This window comes from Nelumbo nucifera, chromosome 6, assembly GCF_055504915.1.
Source record: "Nelumbo nucifera cultivar China Antique chromosome 6, China Antique-T2T, whole genome shotgun sequence".
In the NCBI taxonomy this organism is placed as follows: domain Eukaryota; kingdom Viridiplantae; phylum Streptophyta; class Magnoliopsida; order Proteales; family Nelumbonaceae; genus Nelumbo; species Nelumbo nucifera.
Genome location: NC_142654.1, coordinates 20,465,470 through 20,485,926, shown reverse-complemented (window position 1 = coordinate 20,485,926; position 20,457 = coordinate 20,465,470). Strand labels below are relative to the sequence as shown.

The 20,457-nt window shown below is 39.6% G+C and overlaps 2 protein-coding genes across 3 annotated transcripts; one reads left to right on the top strand and one right to left on the bottom strand.

Moving 5' to 3' along the window:
• Positions 1-3,238: 3,238 nt before the first annotated feature.
• LZF1 (light-regulated zinc finger protein 1) lies at positions 3,239-8,325 on the top strand. 2 transcript variants are annotated; one of them, XM_088889318.1, is made up of 4 exons: positions 3,239-3,710; positions 5,974-6,531; positions 7,764-7,981; positions 8,069-8,325. In XM_088889318.1, the coding sequence occupies exons 1-4, from the start codon at positions 3,528-3,530 to the stop codon at positions 8,106-8,108; spliced, it is 999 nt and encodes a 332-aa protein (XP_088745444.1). In that variant the 5' UTR covers positions 3,239-3,527; the 3' UTR covers positions 8,109-8,325. The 2 variants fall into 2 exon arrangements, with proteins under 2 accessions (XP_088745444.1, XP_010272710.1); XM_010274408.3 differs by having other exon boundaries at positions 7,764-8,325.
• A 7,551-nt stretch (positions 8,326-15,876) lies between these two features.
• Positions 15,877-17,298, bottom strand: LOC104608419 (oil body-associated protein 2B-like). Its single transcript, XM_010274409.3, has 4 exons — positions 16,752-17,298; positions 16,579-16,661; positions 16,368-16,482; positions 15,877-16,270 (listed from the first exon to the last, which is right to left on the bottom strand). Exons 1-4 carry the CDS (start codon positions 17,281-17,283, stop codon positions 16,014-16,016), a joined length of 987 nt encoding a protein of 328 aa, XP_010272711.1. The 5' UTR covers positions 17,284-17,298; the 3' UTR covers positions 15,877-16,013.
• Between the last annotated feature and the right edge of the window lie 3,159 nt (positions 17,299-20,457).

Genomic DNA, 20,457 nt, shown 5'->3' with positions numbered 1-20,457 from the left:
CACTCCCAAGTTCCTCGGAAGTTGGCCCATGTATCGAGTGTTCCAGAGGGTGGTCAACGTGTGTGATGGTTACCTCTAGGGATCTCAGACCGGTTAGGCACAACTTCCCAGAAATCTCGGATGCGGTGCGTGAGGCCTGCACCAAACAATGCCTATATAAAGCACCAACCCCAATGGCACAAGGGGTATGTGCGATTAAGTGCATTCTAGCTCTCCTATTTCTTAAGCTCTCAGCTCGCATATTACAGTTACTAACTTAAGTATCGGAGTGATTTCGCTGGGTTAGCCACCCCGAGTTCTTTGGTCCTCCTTTTTTGCAGTTCGAGCGATCTACTTGGCAACTTGTGTCCAAACTACCTTATAACTAGGAGCATCCAAATCGTACACCATCAGGTTCAAATTGCAATGTCGGGAAATGGTTCATGATAGACAAAATTAGGATTTTAGGTTCGAATTTGGTGGGGCTTCTAAATTGATAATTTGCAATGGGCATGGTAGGGGAGGAAGATGCTGCCAGTTATTGGGGGCAGTACCGGATTTTTTGGTGGCCACAAAACATTGTGGACGTGTGCGTCCTAGTCTTCTTGGCAGGTGGTTGGACATTTAGATGGTGGAAAAGATTGTGTAGAACCACACCACATTGACAACAATGGACAGGTGCGGCAATTTCCTGTTCCTCTTATTCCGCGAGTTCAACACTTCAACAGGATAGTAAGGCTCGGGCTTGTTTGTTCCCCTTGCAGCCATTGCCGATTGGTCGTTGCAGCTTGGATAAGTGGCCAAAGGCAGATTTTGATGATGTCGGAGAGTGGCTTCACGGCCCTCACCCCCCAATCCCAAAGGCGGGTTTTGACAACAATGCTCCAATGTTGCAGATCACATCTACGTTGGCAGAGATGCAGTTGCTACTGCTGATATGGTGCTGACAGTGATGGTTGGAGGAAGATAGAGGGAAGAGAGAGAGGTTGAAGGAAGAAGGGGGTGCCGGGTCAAGAGGAATGAGACGAGAGTAATATTGGGTTTTAAAACAATTTAAACGTCATGTTGTGTTATGTGTTTTCGGGTTTTGACAAAATATTAATGTATGCTAACGATATGGGTAGAGTTAGTCAATTGTTAGAAATAATAGGAATAGTATTAGACAATAGTCAAATAATAGGGATATATTTGATCAATTTACAAGGGTAATTTAAGAAATTTATCCTTTTCTAAATCCCTATAAAATTGAATTTGAGTGTAAATTTCAGTGAGTGTTTGCATTCGTATTGAACGTAGAAAAACAGTCAAGGCCCCTGTAACCGGTTATAAGAACCCATATCTTGTGCAAGTAAAAACTCTATTCACGTAGAATCTAACCATATATTAAGAATATCTCTTGCGTATATGTGTTAAATTCATGACAAAATTCTCCGTAAGCAAGAACTCTATAAACATTCTCAAAGCATTGAAATCCAACCGCATATTGGGAATTATGGGCTGATATTCCCAATGTGTTGCTGGATGCGCTTGCTTTTAGAGTTGTGTAGAGTTTCTACTTGTAATAGATCTCATCATTCGTAAGAAGTTGGAGTTATTTATGATAAGGGTGTTCATGGGTCGGTTTGATTTGTCAGTTCGACATCCGAGCCACCCCCAACAGGGAACTCATGCTCGGCGTCCGAGCTGTCTTCCAACAGCTGCCAGATCGTGCATCATCAGTCTGACCACTTGTGAAAACTGACCAACTTAGGTTGTATCACTTTGGGTCAGTTTTAATTTTATCGATTGGTTCAAACAATAAATTTAAATTTTAAAAATTATAGTAATATTATTAAAACATTAAATTTATAATATAAAATATGGAAAAATGTTCACTCTTTCATATATAATTGGGTCAGTTTTGGTCAATTTATACACAACCAAATTGAAGCCGACCCAACTGATTTAGTATAACGACTAAACTGAACCCAACTGAAAATACTTGAAAATCGATCAACTTTAATTAATGGTTAATCGGTTTCATCGATTTGATGAACAATCCTAATTTACACAAAATAAAAGCGAGATATTGTGCCCGATCTGCATCTATGGGCTTAATACACAATCAACTCCGGTCCACTCATAAAATTATTACACGTGTTTTCCCTCCTTTAAGCAAATCCTCGCTATAGCAGAATTCCGACTGAATCTCCTGCCCACGTCTACCCACAACACACTATCTCTGTAAATTGGAAACATCTCCCCCTGCATACAGAGAATGAGATGTTCTCCATATGTGGTTGTGATAAACGTGAGCAGGATTTTCGCCGGCCGGAGATCCAGACTCAAATTCCGAGGGCCGAAGCAATCCAAAAATCCCGTTCTGTTAGAAGAGGGAGTTATTTAGGGAAAATAAAAGCTATAACTTGGGCCCGGCCTGCATCTAAGGGCTCAATACACGGCCAACCCCGGTCCACCTGTAACATTATCACACGTGTTTTTCCCCTCTTTAAGGAAATCCAAATCCTCGCTCGAGCAGAATTCCGAGGCAACACAGAAAGAGAAAGAACGTGGAAGTGATATTGCCCGAAACCGACGAATCTCACCCGGCCGTCAGCAGTTTCCTCTTCTCGGGCGGTCCGGAAATTGGAATCTCCTTCGTTTCGCGATTTCTCACATAATCCGGTAATGATCCTAACACGCTCGGATGCTCCGTCCGCACTTGCGGGACCCACCACTACCAAGGAAAAGGATTAAAATAATAATCAAAACGAGAATCTCCGGATGATAATCTGTGGTGGCGGGACCCACACGGATGGGCGTGATCATCGGATAAAACGTATGGCCGATAAAGCGGTCACGTGGTGGAATGCTGACATCTCCGCCCTCTTCTACGAAGAAGATATTTTCCGCAGGAAAAGCGGATAAAATAATATTTGCCCGTACCGGCCCAGCTCAGCCGGCCCAAAGTTGTGGTTCCCATGGGCTCTCACCCGATCGGACGGTGATGGGTCGGTGGCCCACCTCTGCAATCAACTCCAGGTCCAGGACAAGAAATGAAAAATATCGTCCATTAAAATATTCCCGAAAAACAATAAAACCGCTTCCTTCCGGAGAGAGAGTACTTTAATTGACTGGCACGCGCCACGCGCGGTTGTAGGAGGGGAGCTTGGTGGGGCCCACCGGAAGATGGCGTCGTTTAGCGCGAGTGAGGGCGACTCGCGACTTCGGCTGTCGTGGTTTGTTTTAGGTGTTGTTTGGACCGTCGTACCAGCGGCGACAGAAGTGCCGAAGTGGTTCCCGTGCTGTACGAACTGCGAACTGCCAACGCTTACAAATAAAGAAGGCTGTCACGTTTCTGCGGAGTTGGGAACGCCTCATGGGACGAGCACGAGCTCGAGCTCCTGCTTCTTGCACAGAAGGTTAGAGGAGAAGGTGTAGTACTGATTGCTGGAGCAGCGGTGAGGGATTTGAGAGGGGTTGTTGGGTTCTAATCTAAAAGTCTTCTGACCGGAGGAAGAACAATCGGCTTTCGAATTGACTTGGGTTTGTTGGGGAGGAGAGGAAGGATGAAGATCCAGTGTAATGCTTGTGAGGCGGCGGAGGCCAGTGTGCTCTGCTGCGCAGACGACGCTGCTTTGTGTTGGGCGTGTGACGAGAAGGTTCATGCGGCGAACAAGCTTGCTAGCAAGCATCAGAGGGTTCCTCTGTCGAATTCGTCGTCGCAAATGCCGAAATGCGATATATGCCAGGTGAGATGGGTGGTCTAAGGCATCAGTTTATTGGTTTGTGAAATGGGTTTTGATTGGAACCTTTTTTCTATGGTTGGTTCTCAGTGTTTTCTGGGTGCTTGAATTGATTTTAATTCTGTTTTTTTTTTTCTTTCTTCTTTAATTTTGATTTGTATGATTACATCTGAAGCGTTCTTGTAGCAGATTGATTTGGTGATCTCTCCGTTTTTTCTTTTCCAAAAAAAAAGGAGACTTGCTATGGTGAGGTTTATTGGATGAGATGTAATTTTGGTTTTGTTTAACTCTCAGTTTCAGACTTTATGTTGGGAGGGGATTTGCTCAAAATAATCTATTTGGATGTTGTTATTATGATTTCTGTTTAGGTTTCTCTTTTTTCTTTGGTTTCGTTAGGATTTTCAGGTTTTATTGTGAGTTTTGTATTAGTGAGTTGTGGAATAACTACTTAGATTTGAGTACTTATTGTTTTTTAATATTAAATATGATATTTTTTATGCTTGATAAAATAAATTCAAATGCTAATAAACCTCTAAACAAGAGGACAGGAGCTCTTGCAATATCAAATTTTCACAAGGTGAAGAATTGGAGATGAGATTTGATCCAATGACGGGGGGTAGAAGTCCCCCCACCCCCACCCCACACATATGGACACACTTCACACTTTACTAAATAGCTTATTCTCTTTTTCTTTACCAGTCAGAAAAGGATGTTCACCAAAAGAATTGAAGGGGACTTTCCAGCATTTTTCCAGTGTTTTATAACCTGTGTATTTTTCATTTCTTCAAGGTTACTAGTGGCTGCTACTAAACTGAGAATCTATATAACACATGTTGTACTTTGCTAGGTTGAATTTCAGAAGGTAGTTGGGGATCTCTGATAAATTGGAAACCCTATGTGATCTTCACACTTGATTATTAGATAGCAGAAGTTATAGAGGAAGCAGAGGGTGATCCCTGGAACAATGGTTGGTTGCTCCATTGTGACCTGGGTGGCCAGGGTTCAAATCTTGGAAACAGCCTCTCTGTATGCGCAGGGGTAAGGCTGTGTACATCTGTCCCTCCCCAGGCCCTGGCGCCCTGCATTGGCGGGTGCCTTGTGCACTTGGCTGCCCTTTTAGAAGTATAGAGGAAGTGGAACAGTTTAGTATGACCTTAATAGCCTGGGAAGTTGACATCGTCACAAGATAGGATATATTTTGTTGTGATTTTTTTTTCTTGTGTAAATTATGATATTCGTACTGAAATTGCAGTAGGAGATAAGATGTAGAATATATCTCAATATAACCTGAGAAGATGGTAAAATCAGCATTTTTGCTTTACATTTAGTTTCTAACAAGTCTTTACATCCTTAGGATGTGTTTTTAATGAAGTCTGTAAATGGACCTTGAAATCCCTCGTTCTAGGATGAGAACCCCCCAAAAATCAGGATTTGGACTTTGGATCCAATTAGGTGGCAGAATTTACCCATGGATGAAAAAATAGGAAGTGGAATCCGCCCTTTAAACTGCCATTTTCTTTGGTTCTGCATAAAATATGCTTTTCCAAGTGCAATTTTTACAACACTTTCTGTTTTTACCAATTTTTTTTTCCATTGCAATGTCAAATTCCAATACTGATAATAATCTTGCCGTTTACCATCAGTCAATGAGGAGATATGCCAAAATTTCCAGTTTCTTGGAGAATTAGCATATACCCACTTATGAGAACCTGAGAACTATATGTAATGATTTGAAGCTTTATCTGGCTAATCTTACTCTACTACAGGAAATTCTAGAGGAAAAAGAAGCACCTTTCTATTGACCGCATTTCACTGAGGTGATACCAAATTGACAAGGGCAAAAAGAGGAACCTTTCCCTAGGCCTAAATCAAGCCTGGCCATTGTCCATCTGACCAAGGGCAAGATGTTGGTTAATGATTCTTTGGAACACCTGCCACCCATTTTATGTTTAAAGGACAATTACTTAGCTGACCATAGTTATGCTTTGCTTAACTAGGAGTCATTGCAGATTCAAGTCTGAGAGCAGCCATTTTGTGCCAAAAAAAATCCAAAAATTATGCCCATATCTAGTCTACTCTACCCCTCCCTTGACACTGATGTCTGATAGCCATGACCAACATTAGGTAATGGTTTGGTTAGCTCATCTCAATCTACATTTTTTTTTTTTTTTGAGACTCATGATGTATGTCCACCATTTCGTAAGTTTTTATATACTTGTCTGTGTTTTTACTATCAAATAGCTAACCCAAAATTTATCCACTTTTGCAGGAAACTGTTGGCTATTTCTTTTGTCTAGAAGATCGAGCTTTACTCTGTAGGAAATGTGATGTTGCCATACACACTGCAAACAACTATGTGTCAGGGCATCAGAGGTTCCTCTTGACAGGAGTAAAAGTAGGGCTTGAATCTGAAGAACCAGTTGCATCTTCTACCAAAGAGAAATTGAACCCTGCTGGTAGAGATGTTGGGGTGGTATCTAGAAATCCAGGAACAGAATGTAGACCTGAGCCTATGAGTGCTGGAGTGGTGCCTAGAAATGAAAGAATAATATCTAGACTTGAGCCTTCAAGTGCTGGAATGGTGTCTAGAAATATAGGAACAATATCTAGACCAGAGCCTAGAAGGCATATCTCACCACAAATGGCTGGTGAAAATAGTGGATCATTGTCAAGCCTGGTTTGTGGAGTTGGGAGTCTACCAACAAGTACAATGTCATTTTCTGGGGGACCTATGAGTGGAAGTTCCCCACAATGGCCTTTGGATGAGTTTTTTGGGTTCACAGAACTAAGTCAAAATTATGGGTTCATGGACCACACATCTTCCAAGGTATTTTGTACTCCACCAAAATGAACTTTTCTCCTTTCACATTGATGTGATGAAAAAAAAAAAAACGTTATTTTTTAATGTGTGCTTTGCACCTTAGCCTACACATACAAACATGATTTGTTTTTTTTGGCAATGTCTTCCGACAATCTCTCTTTTTCTTCTATTGCAATGCAAACATATAAACCAACAATTTGAAATAAATAAGACTTTTGTGGTAGAACGCCATTGCATGCTCCTATATTCTATTATTGTGCATTCATTTGTGGACATGACGTAAACAAAAAGTAGGAGAATAATCATCCAAAAAATCTGAACTAGGAGAATCCCACTCTTTTTGAAACTATGTTGCCTGTAATTCCTATACTATCTTCACTGTTTCTTTTGGCTGTTGTTATCTGGTGGTTGGTAATAAAAAACACAGTTCAACATGGGATTATTCCTTTAAATGACTACCTTTCCTAAACATATACTTTATAGTTGAAGAAAGTTGGTGATTCTTTTGACCTTGCCAATTTCTTTAGCTGCTTCACTATGTTAATTCGGAGTAGAAGCTTAGAGGTGAATGACCAAAGGAACCGCCCTGGATAGAAGGATATTCACCTCTGCAATCATGGTTGGCTGCCCTGCTTCTGTCTATGTTTTTTGAAATTTGTAGTTTTCAATACTCTTTAGCATATCATATTGTTGTCATTTTTGAGGATCTCCACCAAGAAGCCTCATTTCAAGGATCTATTCTAAGCCAAGTATTAAAGACCGTTAAAGAGTATGAGAGCTGCATGTACCCTTTCCTTCTTAAAAGTGGTGCACTTTCAGTAGTATTTTAGGTTTGGTTAACAGAAAACTGAACTGGTCCTTCAATTTTTCAAAAATACCGAACAAAAGCCCAACCAATTGGTTCAGTTAACTGGATTATTTGGTTCAGCTCAGTTTTTTATGAGCACCCCTCCCTTGTATTTGCTGACAAAACATTAAGAAATGTATTTCTTGGGAAAATTGTAGTCCTATTGTGGCATCTTATCTTTCTTTTGTTTTCTAGCTATGGATCTGGTAAATTTGTATAACCTAGGTTTATATTTACTTCTATGGTATTATGTATCCTGGTTCAATAGTCTTCCAGGTGGATGATAGAAATTCCTTTTATCCTATAATAGTCTTCACCTAGTCATCTGGCTGGTAATTCATCTATTTCCATCTCTGTTCTTATTTTTTTGTCCTATGACAATTATTTCTAGGCTGATAGCGGAAGGCAGGAAGATTCTGATTGGTCCCCAATTTTACGAGCGGCAGATGAAGAGTTGGATGTTGACGAGTGCTTGGGTCAGGTGCCAGAGATGTCATGGATGGTGCCACAGATGCCATCACCACCCACAGCCTCAGGGCTTAACTGGCCAAAGAACTTGCGGAATCCACCATCTGATTGTGCAGCTTCTGTTCCAGATATATGCTCCTTGTCTGTTCAAAACTTGTATCAATATCAACCAAATGCTGCCATCTTGAAACGTAGAAGGCTGTACTAATTGCAGAACTGTTCTTGCAGGAGAGCTGGAGAGGTACTTGGAAAGTCAAGTGCTGTATAAATTTTGTATCTATTTTTTACTTCTTCCTGATGTTTTTACTTTTTAGGGCATTAGGATCACCTTATCAAGGCTATGTTTCTAGATCAGTAGGTACTTTTTTTTTTTTAAATCTTTCCTAGGTTATTATGGTTCTTTTTGTGTAATTATTATACGTATCTGACCACAAGTTATCTGGTTATATTTGGTTTCTAATAATTGAATGTTTTTTTTTTCATTATTTACTTCTTATTCTGAACTTTTTTACTGACCAATTGATTTGCCTACAGTTTGGGGCTAAAAATGGTATTCATTTGTCCAAAATTCGAATTTGATCTGATAAAGGTGATCCAAATTGGATCAGTTTCTATTTGGATTGAATGGTTCCATTTCAATCTGCTCCCATAAAATTCAAGTATAAAATTATTTTTCTATGAACAATCTCGTTTGAAAAGAGTCATAGGTGCCTTTCTTTTTGTTGAAACTATAGGTTTTAATCTTGTAAATGTTCCATTATATATATGAAAAAAAAAGCCATTACCCAATATCACTCCCTGCTAAGGAGTAGCCTGGATATGGACCTGACAACTGGACCTTTGGGCATTTTTTAACCAACTGATGGGTGGGTCAGTTGGTAGGATTGCTGGTTTGTTTTAACAGAGACTGGATAGAATCCTGCTGCCGTTAGGGTTTGGGGGGTTTATGGATATGGAGGTTGGGATACCCCGTTGTATAGCCCAATGAACCAAAAAAACAAGAACTGGGTTAGAATCATTTTTTACTTTTTTTTTTAACTTAATTTATTGATGGTTTTCACTATTGAATGTGATCTAATTGGGGGATAATATTTGATAAAAATCTAAATACTAATTAATCAAATTTCGATCTAGGCATATCTGATTTGATCTGTTATTTTCAGTCTTTACATGGATCTGCTGGTCACCTATTAACAGATCTATCCCCAATAGGAATTCACCTCCAAGCATGCAAGTATAAATTGCCGCATAAATACAGTACAGATGGTCTGTATTTACATGCTCAACGGTGCATTCCTATTGGGTTGGATCCTGCTAAAATGGTAATCAGCAGATGCAGATTTGTGAAGAACTGCATGACTTTGTTGATTTGTGAAGAAATTTCCTTATCAGAGGACCTCTTTGTTGATCCATCATCAATCAACACTTGGTAGTAAGCCGAATCATGGGCATCAGCAAAATCATAATCTTCCCACCTGCCCACCGTATCAGAACGCTGACCTTTATCCGGGTCATCATGGGCTCTCTAACGCTAATGCCATCTCTTTTGGGGTTGACCTTCATCCGGGTCACTTCACCTCACTGCTTGTTATGATGTTGATTGGGCCGGTTGTCCACTTGATCAGTTCTCCATCAATGCCTTTTTTTGTTGTGCATGTGTGTTATTCGGCTCTAATTCAATCTCTTGGTCTGCTAAAAAACAACCAGTCCTAGTCTGCTCATCTAACCATTGTTCTGCTAGTATAGACATGAAACCATTTTGTTATGTGGGATTAAATATTCCTATATTATCTAATCTGGTCATTTGGTGTGATAATATTTCTGTCGTTTGCCCAGTTTTTTTCATGCAAGAACCAAATATATTGAAGTTGTTCGATTTATTTCCAGTACAGAACTTGAGAACCTATTCACTAAAGGTTTGCACCCCGTTCAGCTCGATCGAGGGGTGCTGATAGCATTAGCGTCAGAGAGCCCATGAACCGACCCATGCATATTGTTTTCATCCTACTACTTCAGGTTTCTTTTGGAGTTAGAGATGACCATGACATTGTATATCTTTTATCCTACAATTGTAAACATCATGGTTTTTAAAACTGATCTGGAGACCGAACTGGTCAGGGGTCTGGTTATCGGGTCGAACGGTCCGATCGTTCGAATCGAACGAACAGCCCGTTCTGACAAAAAAAAATAAAAAATGGTCAAAATCGTTTGAACGGTTAATTGCCCGGTTCAACAATTTACTGACCAAAATCAACGTGTTTTTTGAAAAAATCCGGTTTTGGGGGGGAAACGGAACCCATCACCTGACCGATTCCTGGTTTTCCAGTCCAACTGTCCAGGCCGGTTTTGAAAACCATGGTACATATACTACTATACTTAAAATACAGAAGAGAGATCTCAACCCAAAGACTAAAGGGTGATCATTTTCTTCACTTTTCTCTTTGCTATTGTCTAGCCAACTCTTAAGACTTAAAAGATAACTTGAGGAGATTCAAGAGGCCTAATGGACTCCCAACAATTTTCTTTCAATCTGGGTGGGAGGTGATTCAAGAGAAACAGTTTCACCACTCTTTGAACCATAGATTCCTAGCTCTGATACTAAAGAACACACCTCTAGAGTTGCCTACTGACTTATTGCGTCCCATTGGCTTTTGTAAGTCAACTACAAATTCATCAGAAAATCAGTTGCGGCCACTAATGCACAAGATCATCTCACAAAATCAAACCGCTTTTCATTGCTGGACAAATAGTAGATAACTACTCGATTTCCTGGAGTTGTTGCACACAATGAAGGGGAAATCCTTTGTTCTCCTCTAGAAGATCATCTAGCGTTTGCTCCTTTATTGGCAATACGGTCTGATATAGCCAAACACTTTGACCCAATTGCCTTGTGACATGTGGCAACATTGGAGGGTGGCCTCGTCCTTTCACAGGCCTTAGAGGGCAATTGCGAGATGTCACCCTTAGGCTTTATGACAACCTCCCTCTGACCATTCCAATCTGGGCCTATTGGGTCATTAAATATCAAAGTAATGCTCAGCCATATGGTCCCTATTCTAAATGGAGCCATTAGTCATTGCGAGCTGATGTGAGGACCTGTTTCAAAGCCCTTTAATGGCGTATCAATTATAAATAAGGTAGGAAATAGTAGGTATCTCTCTTACACACTCTATTACTCTTGCTATTTGCTTTCATCTCACCTAACTTAACAAGAATCACACCCCAAGGCCTTTGACATCTTTTTGTACAGTTCCAATGTTTCCGATTTACCCTCATTGCCAAATTTGATAACATAAGGCTCAGTTTGAAAGGAGTATAATAAATGCAAATTTGTAGAGTATAAAACCTTGTATTTTGAATATATTTGCACTGTATATATTTGTATTTATACTCCCTCCAAACTGAGCCTAAAGGTCAAAATATAAACTAGAGATGGAAAGATAATGTCTATCACCCGTTGGGTGAATCATGATAATCAAAGCCACTCTTTCTTCGATCCCTACTTATTACATGTGAACCATGGTTATATCCTTTCATCTATCTTGCCAAGAGGTCCATTCACTTATTTGGAGTTTCTGGTGCGGAGTTGATAACTTTGGCTCCCAAATCTTTCTACGAGCATGGTTGGAATTTCAAAAACCCAAGGTACTCAAAGCCTAGCATTAAAAACTTCCATTTTGTTAATAAAGCTTTCCTGGCCAAAATAAGTTGGAGGCTGCTATGAATGTTACTTCTCTTTGGTCTCAACTCTCTGCAAATAGTTATGTTACGTCTCTTCTAAATGTTGGAGGGCAATTCTTGAAAGCATAGAATTGCTGAAGGGAGGAACCCCTTGTCTCTTAGAAGATGGTGATTCAATTCAAGCCCCTTCAAAGACCCTTGGATTCCATTGGTGCTAGGTCCAAACCAGAGTGTCAAGAGTAGATCTTGAATGAAAATCTAGAGCTGTCATGGCTTGGGTGGACCCGAATCGACCAAACCGACTATAATGGTTCTGGTTCCATGATTTGTCTCGATTAATAATTGGGTCCATTTCTTGTCTATTCCAAGCTAATTCAGACTTGGAACCAATTACTTTATTAAATATATATAATATTTTCTCAATTTTCTTATAATGTTTATCATGTTTTATGTTTGAAATAGTAAATTTGTTAGACAATAAATAAGCCCGAAACACGTGCTTATTTTTTAAGCCCAAATTTCTAGTATTTTTTAAGTGCTCATACAATAAGCACTTATTCAAAATTTTCTTTCAGAATTGTCTCCTATAAATTTTTAGAATACCAATTATACCCTTTTATGAAAGCAATTTACAAAGCACTTTTATAAAAGTAATTTTATAAAAACTACTTTTACGAAAGCATTTTTATGAAAGCACTTTCACGAAAGAACTTTTATAAAAATACTTTTTTTCATTCACTTTGAATTCGATATTTTGAAATTTGAAAGAAAATGAAAGACACAAGAGTCACAAGTGCTCATTTAAGTGTTTATTGGAGAAAAGACCACCAAATGCCCAGTATGAAATAAGTGTTCATTTTTTCAAGTGCTCGGTGCTAAATGCAAATAAGCACTTATTTTTGACACAAACACTCTTGAATATGGCCTTAGTATTTTCTATCATTTTTATTGAGGTTATGTTTTCAAAATTTAAATTTTAAGTTGTTATTATTTAAATAAATAAATATAGTTTTCAGTATAATCAGGTGGACCCAATACACCCAACTATTAAGTAGGATGGTTTTAGATTTATGATTTTGTCTTAATTAATAATCGGTTTAATATTGATTTTACCTAGACCCAACCCATTGAAAGCGCTACCAAAATGGCACTGCACGTTTGCAATGGAATTCTCCTCTCCTATTCCGGTATTTTGGTGATGCTATGGTTGACATAATCAATCAACCATATTCCCACTCAACGACATCTGCCGCTAGTTGCTGACAAATTATGCTTGGTACTGAAACCCAATGGGATGTTCTCAAAATCAGCCTACCATAAGCTAGTTCCCATGCATGGGCCCCCTGTAATGGAGTAGAATGTGGATTTTGGAAATGTATGGAATGTTAAATCCATCCCACCCAGAATATAAATTTTAATTTGTAGGTGTTTCAGAATATGAACTTGTATCTTGTTATTCATAGGAAGATGTTCCCAATACATAGTGGAATGTGCTGTAAGGTCAATGTGAGGTGTGTTTGTGAGGAGCAAGTACAACAGTTCAATTACTCCATTGTAACCTGGGTGATCAAAGTTTAAATCTTGAAAATAGCCTCTCCATATGTGTAGGGGTAAAGATGTGTACTTCACTCGAACCCCAGACCTTGCATTGGTGAGAGCCTCATGCACTGGACTCGAAGTTCTCTCTAAAATCTCTGATTCACTTATAAGCTTGAAGGACTAGATTATCAATTGGCTAAAAATGAGCAGCTCTAAGCATTGGTAATCACTCATGTTTTGCTAAAATTGCATGTGTCGTATGGCACACCTGGAAGTCTAGGAATGACCTAATTTTTGAGAACAAAGCTTTTGACTATGTTGTTACTATCTGTAGAGCCTATGCTTACCTGTAGGGCTGTCAATGGACTGGATATTGGTCCAACCTGACTTGGTCCAATATGGGTCAATTATAGATGGATTGGGTCATCCAATCTGATAAATGCTTTAGACCATTAAGTCTAGACAGGTCCAGTCCAATTCAATACGTCTTATTGGACTGTCCAATCTGTTCAAATTAGTTTTAATTTAGATCAAATCCAACCTAAACTTGGTCCATTGACACCATACTCTTCTCTCCTGTTAATAGACTAGATATTGATAAGTCAGTCCAATATAAATCCATTATAGATGGGCCCAGTCCAATATAAAGTATTTACTTTAACTTTACCTCCTAATGCCAAGGTTCTAAATATCAATAAGGGCATATCGGCCTGTACTTTTTTTAAGTTTTATTATTTTTCGAAAGCGGTAAGCCATCAGCACAATACGTATTGACCGATACTGGCTGATATGGGCCGATAAATATAGATAAGTCATTGACATAATACAGACCAATACGTACGTATCCATACTTTGAACCTTGCCTAATGCAATGGGCCATACCTCAATGAATTTTGATGGCAGCGCTTCTCATCATCTCATGGATGTGGCAATGCAGAGGTAGTAAGTAACACAGAGACCATCCTTAACTTTCATCAATACACTCCTCATGGATGGTTGGAACTTCCTTTGTTTTATCTACAGTAATATTTTCATCAAAGAGGTCTAAATTCGACTGTTCATACTCTCTCCAAGGTAGATTCTAGATCTGCCTCAAAAATCAAAACAAACCTGCAGGTTGTAGGAACCTCCGAATTGTATTCTGCATACGTTATCTTTGTTGAACACTAGCTAGCTAGCAGTTGCTAATGTACATTATACACTAACAACATTACTCTAGCTTGCTAATGGATATCCAGTGGTTAATCATGATCTATTAAATTAATGATCACTCTTTGGGTTAACCAATCCACTAACCACTTGGAATTTGACTTCCAACCCACTAATAAATGTGTGGGTTGGATTGAAAATTGCCACCCAACCATCACCCCTCACCACCCCCTCTTTTCGCAAGATTTTCATTAATATCAATTGCAAATGTGGATTTTTTTTTTTTTTTTGCCTGTTTGGGAGTGATTCCACACAGCGGCTTCTGGCTTTATGAGATGGGATCCATAGACAGCTTAAAAGTTATGTTTGGTGAAATTGGCTTGGGCTTTTCGCATTGCAAGGTAGGTTTGAAGCTATGGAAACAGCAACCTCCCGGATTTTGTGTTATCTGTCAACTCAAGTTTGAAGTTCCCAATTCATTTCATGGGTTTCTTAAGAAACAAAGAAAGAAAGAAGTTCCTTTCATGGGTCCTGTCAACCTCCTTGTACCATATATTTGATCTTTGATTTCAGAAAATTAAAACAAATTTAAAACATAAAACTTTGAAGAAATTAGAAAATTTACTTGAATGTTCTCATCCTGATTCCATGAAATCAGTTGATCAAATCTTGTCCAGAAACAAAATTTTTAATCAAACAACATAATATCCATATGCTCTGTGCAGTAGAAAATCAAATCAAGTCTTACGGATCGATATGATGCATGGAAAGTTATGAACCCTGAATATCTAGGTGTTTGATACAGTGGCATGTAGCCATCTGGGTTGTTGATGAATAGAAATTTATGAGAGATTTTTCTATTTAAAATGTTCTGAAAACATTTTTTTTGAATTAAATTGATCCATTTTTGGAAACACATTTCTCTGCTGTACCAAACACCCACTTAGTGCAACTGCACAAGCATTCTAGATTCGGCAAAGGTGTGTATGTGGGGGGGAAAATTCGGGGGTGTTTGTTACAATAGTGCTGCGTCCTGCGTCCTGCGTGTTGATCAATACAAATTGTGAAATTCGTATTGACAATACAGATCGCTATTTCTATTTAAAACATCGATGTATCAATACATATATTTCTGTATTGATCGGCCCAGAATAGAAATACATATTTCTATATTGATCGGCCCAGAATGATGCCTGTACCAAACACCCCCTTCCTGTATGAATTGGAAATTGGCATATGAATTAGAAATCTGCCAACCCGAATTCTGGGTATTTCTGGGTGGGTGATATAGGTATTTGTAGCTTTTTGATGTATTTCAATACAAATCTCTTTGATAATGGGGATTCGAGATTTTCCCTTGTGGAAGAAGCTCTTTCGATAGAGGCCATAGAGCTTTGAGAAAGAGCATTAATTAGGGTTTGACATTAAAGAGAATAAACTCATTTAACCTTACCTTGGGGTGTCAACTGGGGTTCTAATATGAGTCCATTACAGATATATTACAGATAGGACGAACCCAAACCGTCCTGATATCCATGGAGGGACCAGGTCCAAATCTAATCCAAATGTCTAGACTGGTCCAACAAATCTACAAGACCGGTCCATTGACACCCCAAATTTAACCCACGCAGTACGCAGAGAGAAATCCTCATGCAAACGCAGGGAAATCCTCAGCAAATCTAATCCTTGGGAAAGTTTTATTAAAATGAAAGCTGGTGAACGATAAAGACAATAACAACACAACAACCAGGAGAAAACAGAGTTTCCTTCCAGAGCTTTCTGTTCATTGATCCTTTCTCCCTTTTCATGGAAATGGAGCCATTCTTTTCATCTCCGTCTCTTCGATGTCGATTGCGAAACCCTTGTGGACCTTCCTCCAGTAATCCGCATTCGGATTTATCCACTCCGGCTCTTCGATCTCCACCCTCGACTTCTTCAGACCTTCGCTCGAAACACTGTATTTCTCATCTCTCTTCTGCACCAGCTCCGGCTTCACCATCGCCAGCTTCACCGCCTGCGGTGACATCATCAGCGATGGTGCACCCAATGGAAGCCTGTCTCCTGTTTCACCCAATCAAAAACCCCACCACCAGATATTTGCAACGTGTCTCGTAATCAGTACTTTATTGATTGTTCTCAGTTACTACTTAGTACTTACCCCTGTCAACTTGCCACGTGCACCAAAACTTGCCGTAGGTTTTGGCCAGGTTCTGGAGCTCCACCTTCTGCATCATCTCTGGGACCCGGGGATTCACCCACAGACCCGCCTTGATCTGGGCCGTCCAACAGCTAATCAGTATCAATGAATCATGAACTTGTATACACCAGATCAAAAAACGGAAAACTGAAAACTGAAAAGTTCGATCGACCTCATAAGCGTGAGAGTGCCACAGCTGCTGCTCTTCCGGTGGCAGAGCCTCGAAAATCCGATCCGATACGATATACTCCACACCTGCTCGACATTTTTCCCAGATGAAGAAAAGAATATAAAGAGAAGAGAAGAGAAGAGAACTGGAGAAAAGAGAAGAAAGGGATCGATTACCGATGAGGCGAGCGCTGGAGCAATCGGAGTTGTAAACGGCGCACTGGAGGAAGTCCTGGTTGAGGCGAGTGACGAAGTGGTGAGTCTCGATCTGTCGAGTCATGTCGTGGCTGTACATAGCGAAGGTGCAAACGTGCTGCTGTATGTGCTTTATGGGCTTCATCCCTTGCATCATCTTGGCCCACGCGTCCAGCACCTGCGTCCCCATCGTCAGCGGCTGCCCCGGCGTCGGAGCGTCGCAGGCGATAGTACCAGAAGGTTGATCACTCGATGCCATGATAGCTTGAAGCCTTGAACCCTTCTTCCTCTTTTCTTTCTCGTCTGTTGTAAAAGGGAAAAAGAGAGGGCGGAGATTATATACAGGCAGATGAAAGAAGGAGATAAAAATTTGAAAGAGGTGGCGTGGTGGTGGCGGTGGCGCTGCCAAGCTGCGACACGGAAAACTTCGTGTTCTTGGCGCGGCTAACTCTTGCTGCAACGTGGTGAAGCTTGGGGACACTTGGAGAGTGAGGACTGAGGACTCGGTCGTCATATTTCAAGAAGTTTGGGCTTCCTGAGCACAAGCAACTGTGGAGGCTCGTGAGAATAAATTTGAATTGAACCTCTTTTCTCTATTCTAATTCTTACTAAGGGCCCGTTTGCCTTGGTGAGAATAAATGTTTGGAATTGGACATTCCGATTCCAACCAACCGTTTGGTTGGACGAATCCTATTTCCATTCCACCTGATTTCCGTCTGAACTAATTCCGATCTAGATTCCTATATGAATCAAATGTAATTTCGTTGAGAAAACGAGAAGAATCATATAAGAGCCTTCATGATTAACTAAGGACGATATTCTTTCAGCGCAAATAACTACGACATAGTGTCAGTTTTGGCTGATTGCGGTTGGGGTGCAAGTTGGGCCGGGTTTGGATGGGTTAAAATCAATTCTAACTCCTAATTCAACCCGAGTTGTTTAACACTTTAACCCTCCACCCTAATCCTAGCGTATACATGACCTTTTTCTGATTGGATTCAAGTTGGAACTTAAATATATTAGTAGTAACTGATTTTAGCATTTAGGCATCGTTAATACCTGAATAATTGCATTTATCTAAGTAAATATTTTATAAGTAAAATTTGCTCGAATAACTGCATTCCTCGTATTAACATATGATCCGCACTAGGTAAGTATGCTTCGTGCCTAAACAATCAAATTACTTACTACGAATGCAAGTCGCTCAAGGGTATTAGTTTCTCGGAAAATTGATACTCTCAAGTAAATTATTTACATGAGCCATCAATAGCACAAAAAACGAACACAATTAAATCGATCCACTCTCCCGTTGATCAACTTACCTACCCTTATTTACCCCAAAACAAACAAGACGTTATTCTATGTACACGCACAAAGTTATGGTGCTATGAGAGTGTCATACTTTCATAACACTAGAGAATCTTGCCTTCAATGTTCAAACTTGTAATAGTTGATACATCTGTACAAAGCAGATACTTTTCTTGGGTTCCATACGGAGGTCAATTAAATTAATGTTAAATTTGGGAGTGTTTAAAAATATTGGTGAAAAAACATTTATTTTAAACAAGGATAGCATAGAAATTTTCAAAATGACATGGCAGACAAAGATAAGCCAGAAAATAAATAAGCACTTGGTATAAACACGGGTAGTATAGGTATTTTTGACATGGCAAACCAAAATTAGCCAAAAAGGAAAAAAGTACTTATGGAATAAACACTTAAAAGTGAAACCAAAATTTGGGCTTCTCAAATAAGTGGGTTTCTCTAAATAATCCTTTATTTTGGGTTTATTTTACAAATGCAAATAAGTGCATATTGGTGTGGTTTTGACCCAAAATAAGTGCTTTGGAGTAAATACTTATTTTTAAGCACTCTTAAACTTAGCCTAAATTTAGGGGCGGAGCTAGGGTTTTTTATTGAGGGGAGCCAAAACCTAAAAAACATGGATATGGGGGCCAAAAGATAGGAAACTTGGATAAGGGGGCTAAAATATAAATGGAACTTAAATAGATTTTATGGGAATTTTGAAGGCAAGGGGAGGATGGCTCCTCTCTGCCACTCCTGCCTAAATTCAAATATCATATATTTGTTAGATAGTGTATGCCCTTAGCTCCAATCATATTAATGTACTTGATAACATTTATTGTAAATGAATACAAGTGCATAATTGATTCATGTGTCCTGGTGTGTTTCTATGTAATACTCTTAAACTAGATACTTATGAGACTCGTGTTAGTTTAGAATTTTCACAGCCGTCAAATAGATCTGGGGAGATTTATCCTACCAAGGCTGACACTGATGTGCCGACAAGTTGGTTGGGGTGGCTTGTCTCAGTGGCCAGGGTGAGACATGAGGTACATGCAGTGTGGGTTCTCTTGAAACCTGAACCGGACCAAATTCCAGTATTGCCCTGGACCTTGGAGATAGATGGATAAAACTAGAATGTTACACCTGACCCCTAGACTCAATTATGGTACTGCACTAGGTATCGGATTGGACTGTCTTTGATATGCCAATCAGTGAGATCCTTAGAGGGGGTCAAAACCTATGTATGTTGGGACAGTCCGAGAATTCATCTAAGTGAATGATCATAGTGACAGGATCAACCCCTTTGTCGAATAAAGTGAATGATTGAGGAATGCACTCTCTCTGATGAAAACCTAAACTGCCGGCAGTTGATTTCAAACATTGAGATATATTTTGCAATATATATATATATATATATATATATTATATACATACATATATATATTATTGTTTCAAAATGTTTGCAAAAGGTTTTAATTCCTGGGATTCATGTGAGTAGAGAATGCAACACTGTTCCTTGCAGCCGAGGGAGATGTCTTCTCTTGTCGGGCAATGTGTGATCATTATGGGCTGAGAGGTCAAGTGTACGACCATTGAGGGTAATACCTGATGGGCTAATCTTGCATCTGCCCATAGTCCTTGGGTTTTCATAAGGTGGCTGGATGCAATGACCATTTAGTGTAAATGTTGGGCCAATTAAGAGCCCATGGTGATGTACTCAAGGGTTTATTATCTCTTATAGTGAATTCGGCCAAGCCTTGTAACAAAGGTTGGGCTGAACCCATGTGGCTAATGTGTAGATCGATGTAAAGGTCCCACACCATACAAAGAGAGCCAACTGGGTAGTAGGTTAAGGGGTAACTGAGCACATAAGCTTAATGGGCCTAAAGACTAATTCGAACTGGGCTTAAGTTAGTTAATTAAAAGGAGGCAAGATAGGATTTATAATCTGATTAGGATTAGCTAAAGGATAAGATAAGTCTTATCCATTCGAGAGTTCAGATCCAAATATCAGATTTGGATTAAGGAACTCTCTCTCCTAATTAGATTACGAGGTTGATCCTGAGAAGACTATAAATAAGGGGTGAATTCCTCAGTTAGATAACACAGCAACTTGTAGAATTCTCTCATATTCTTGCCATCCCTACCCAATTCAATCTCCTCTTGAAGAATTGATCAAGAAAGGTTCTTGATAGCTTTTTGGTTGAAGAAACAATCTGATGTCATGCTCACTAGCCCTTTACTCCATTTTTGCTGAAGAGCCGTCCTACTGTTCTTACTTCAGTACACACTGTGTCATCTTCAGCGGAAGCGGGTTTTGGTTTTCTCCTTGGGAGTTACTGCTACTTCATATCTGGTGTATCATTTTCCTCTCTTTTGG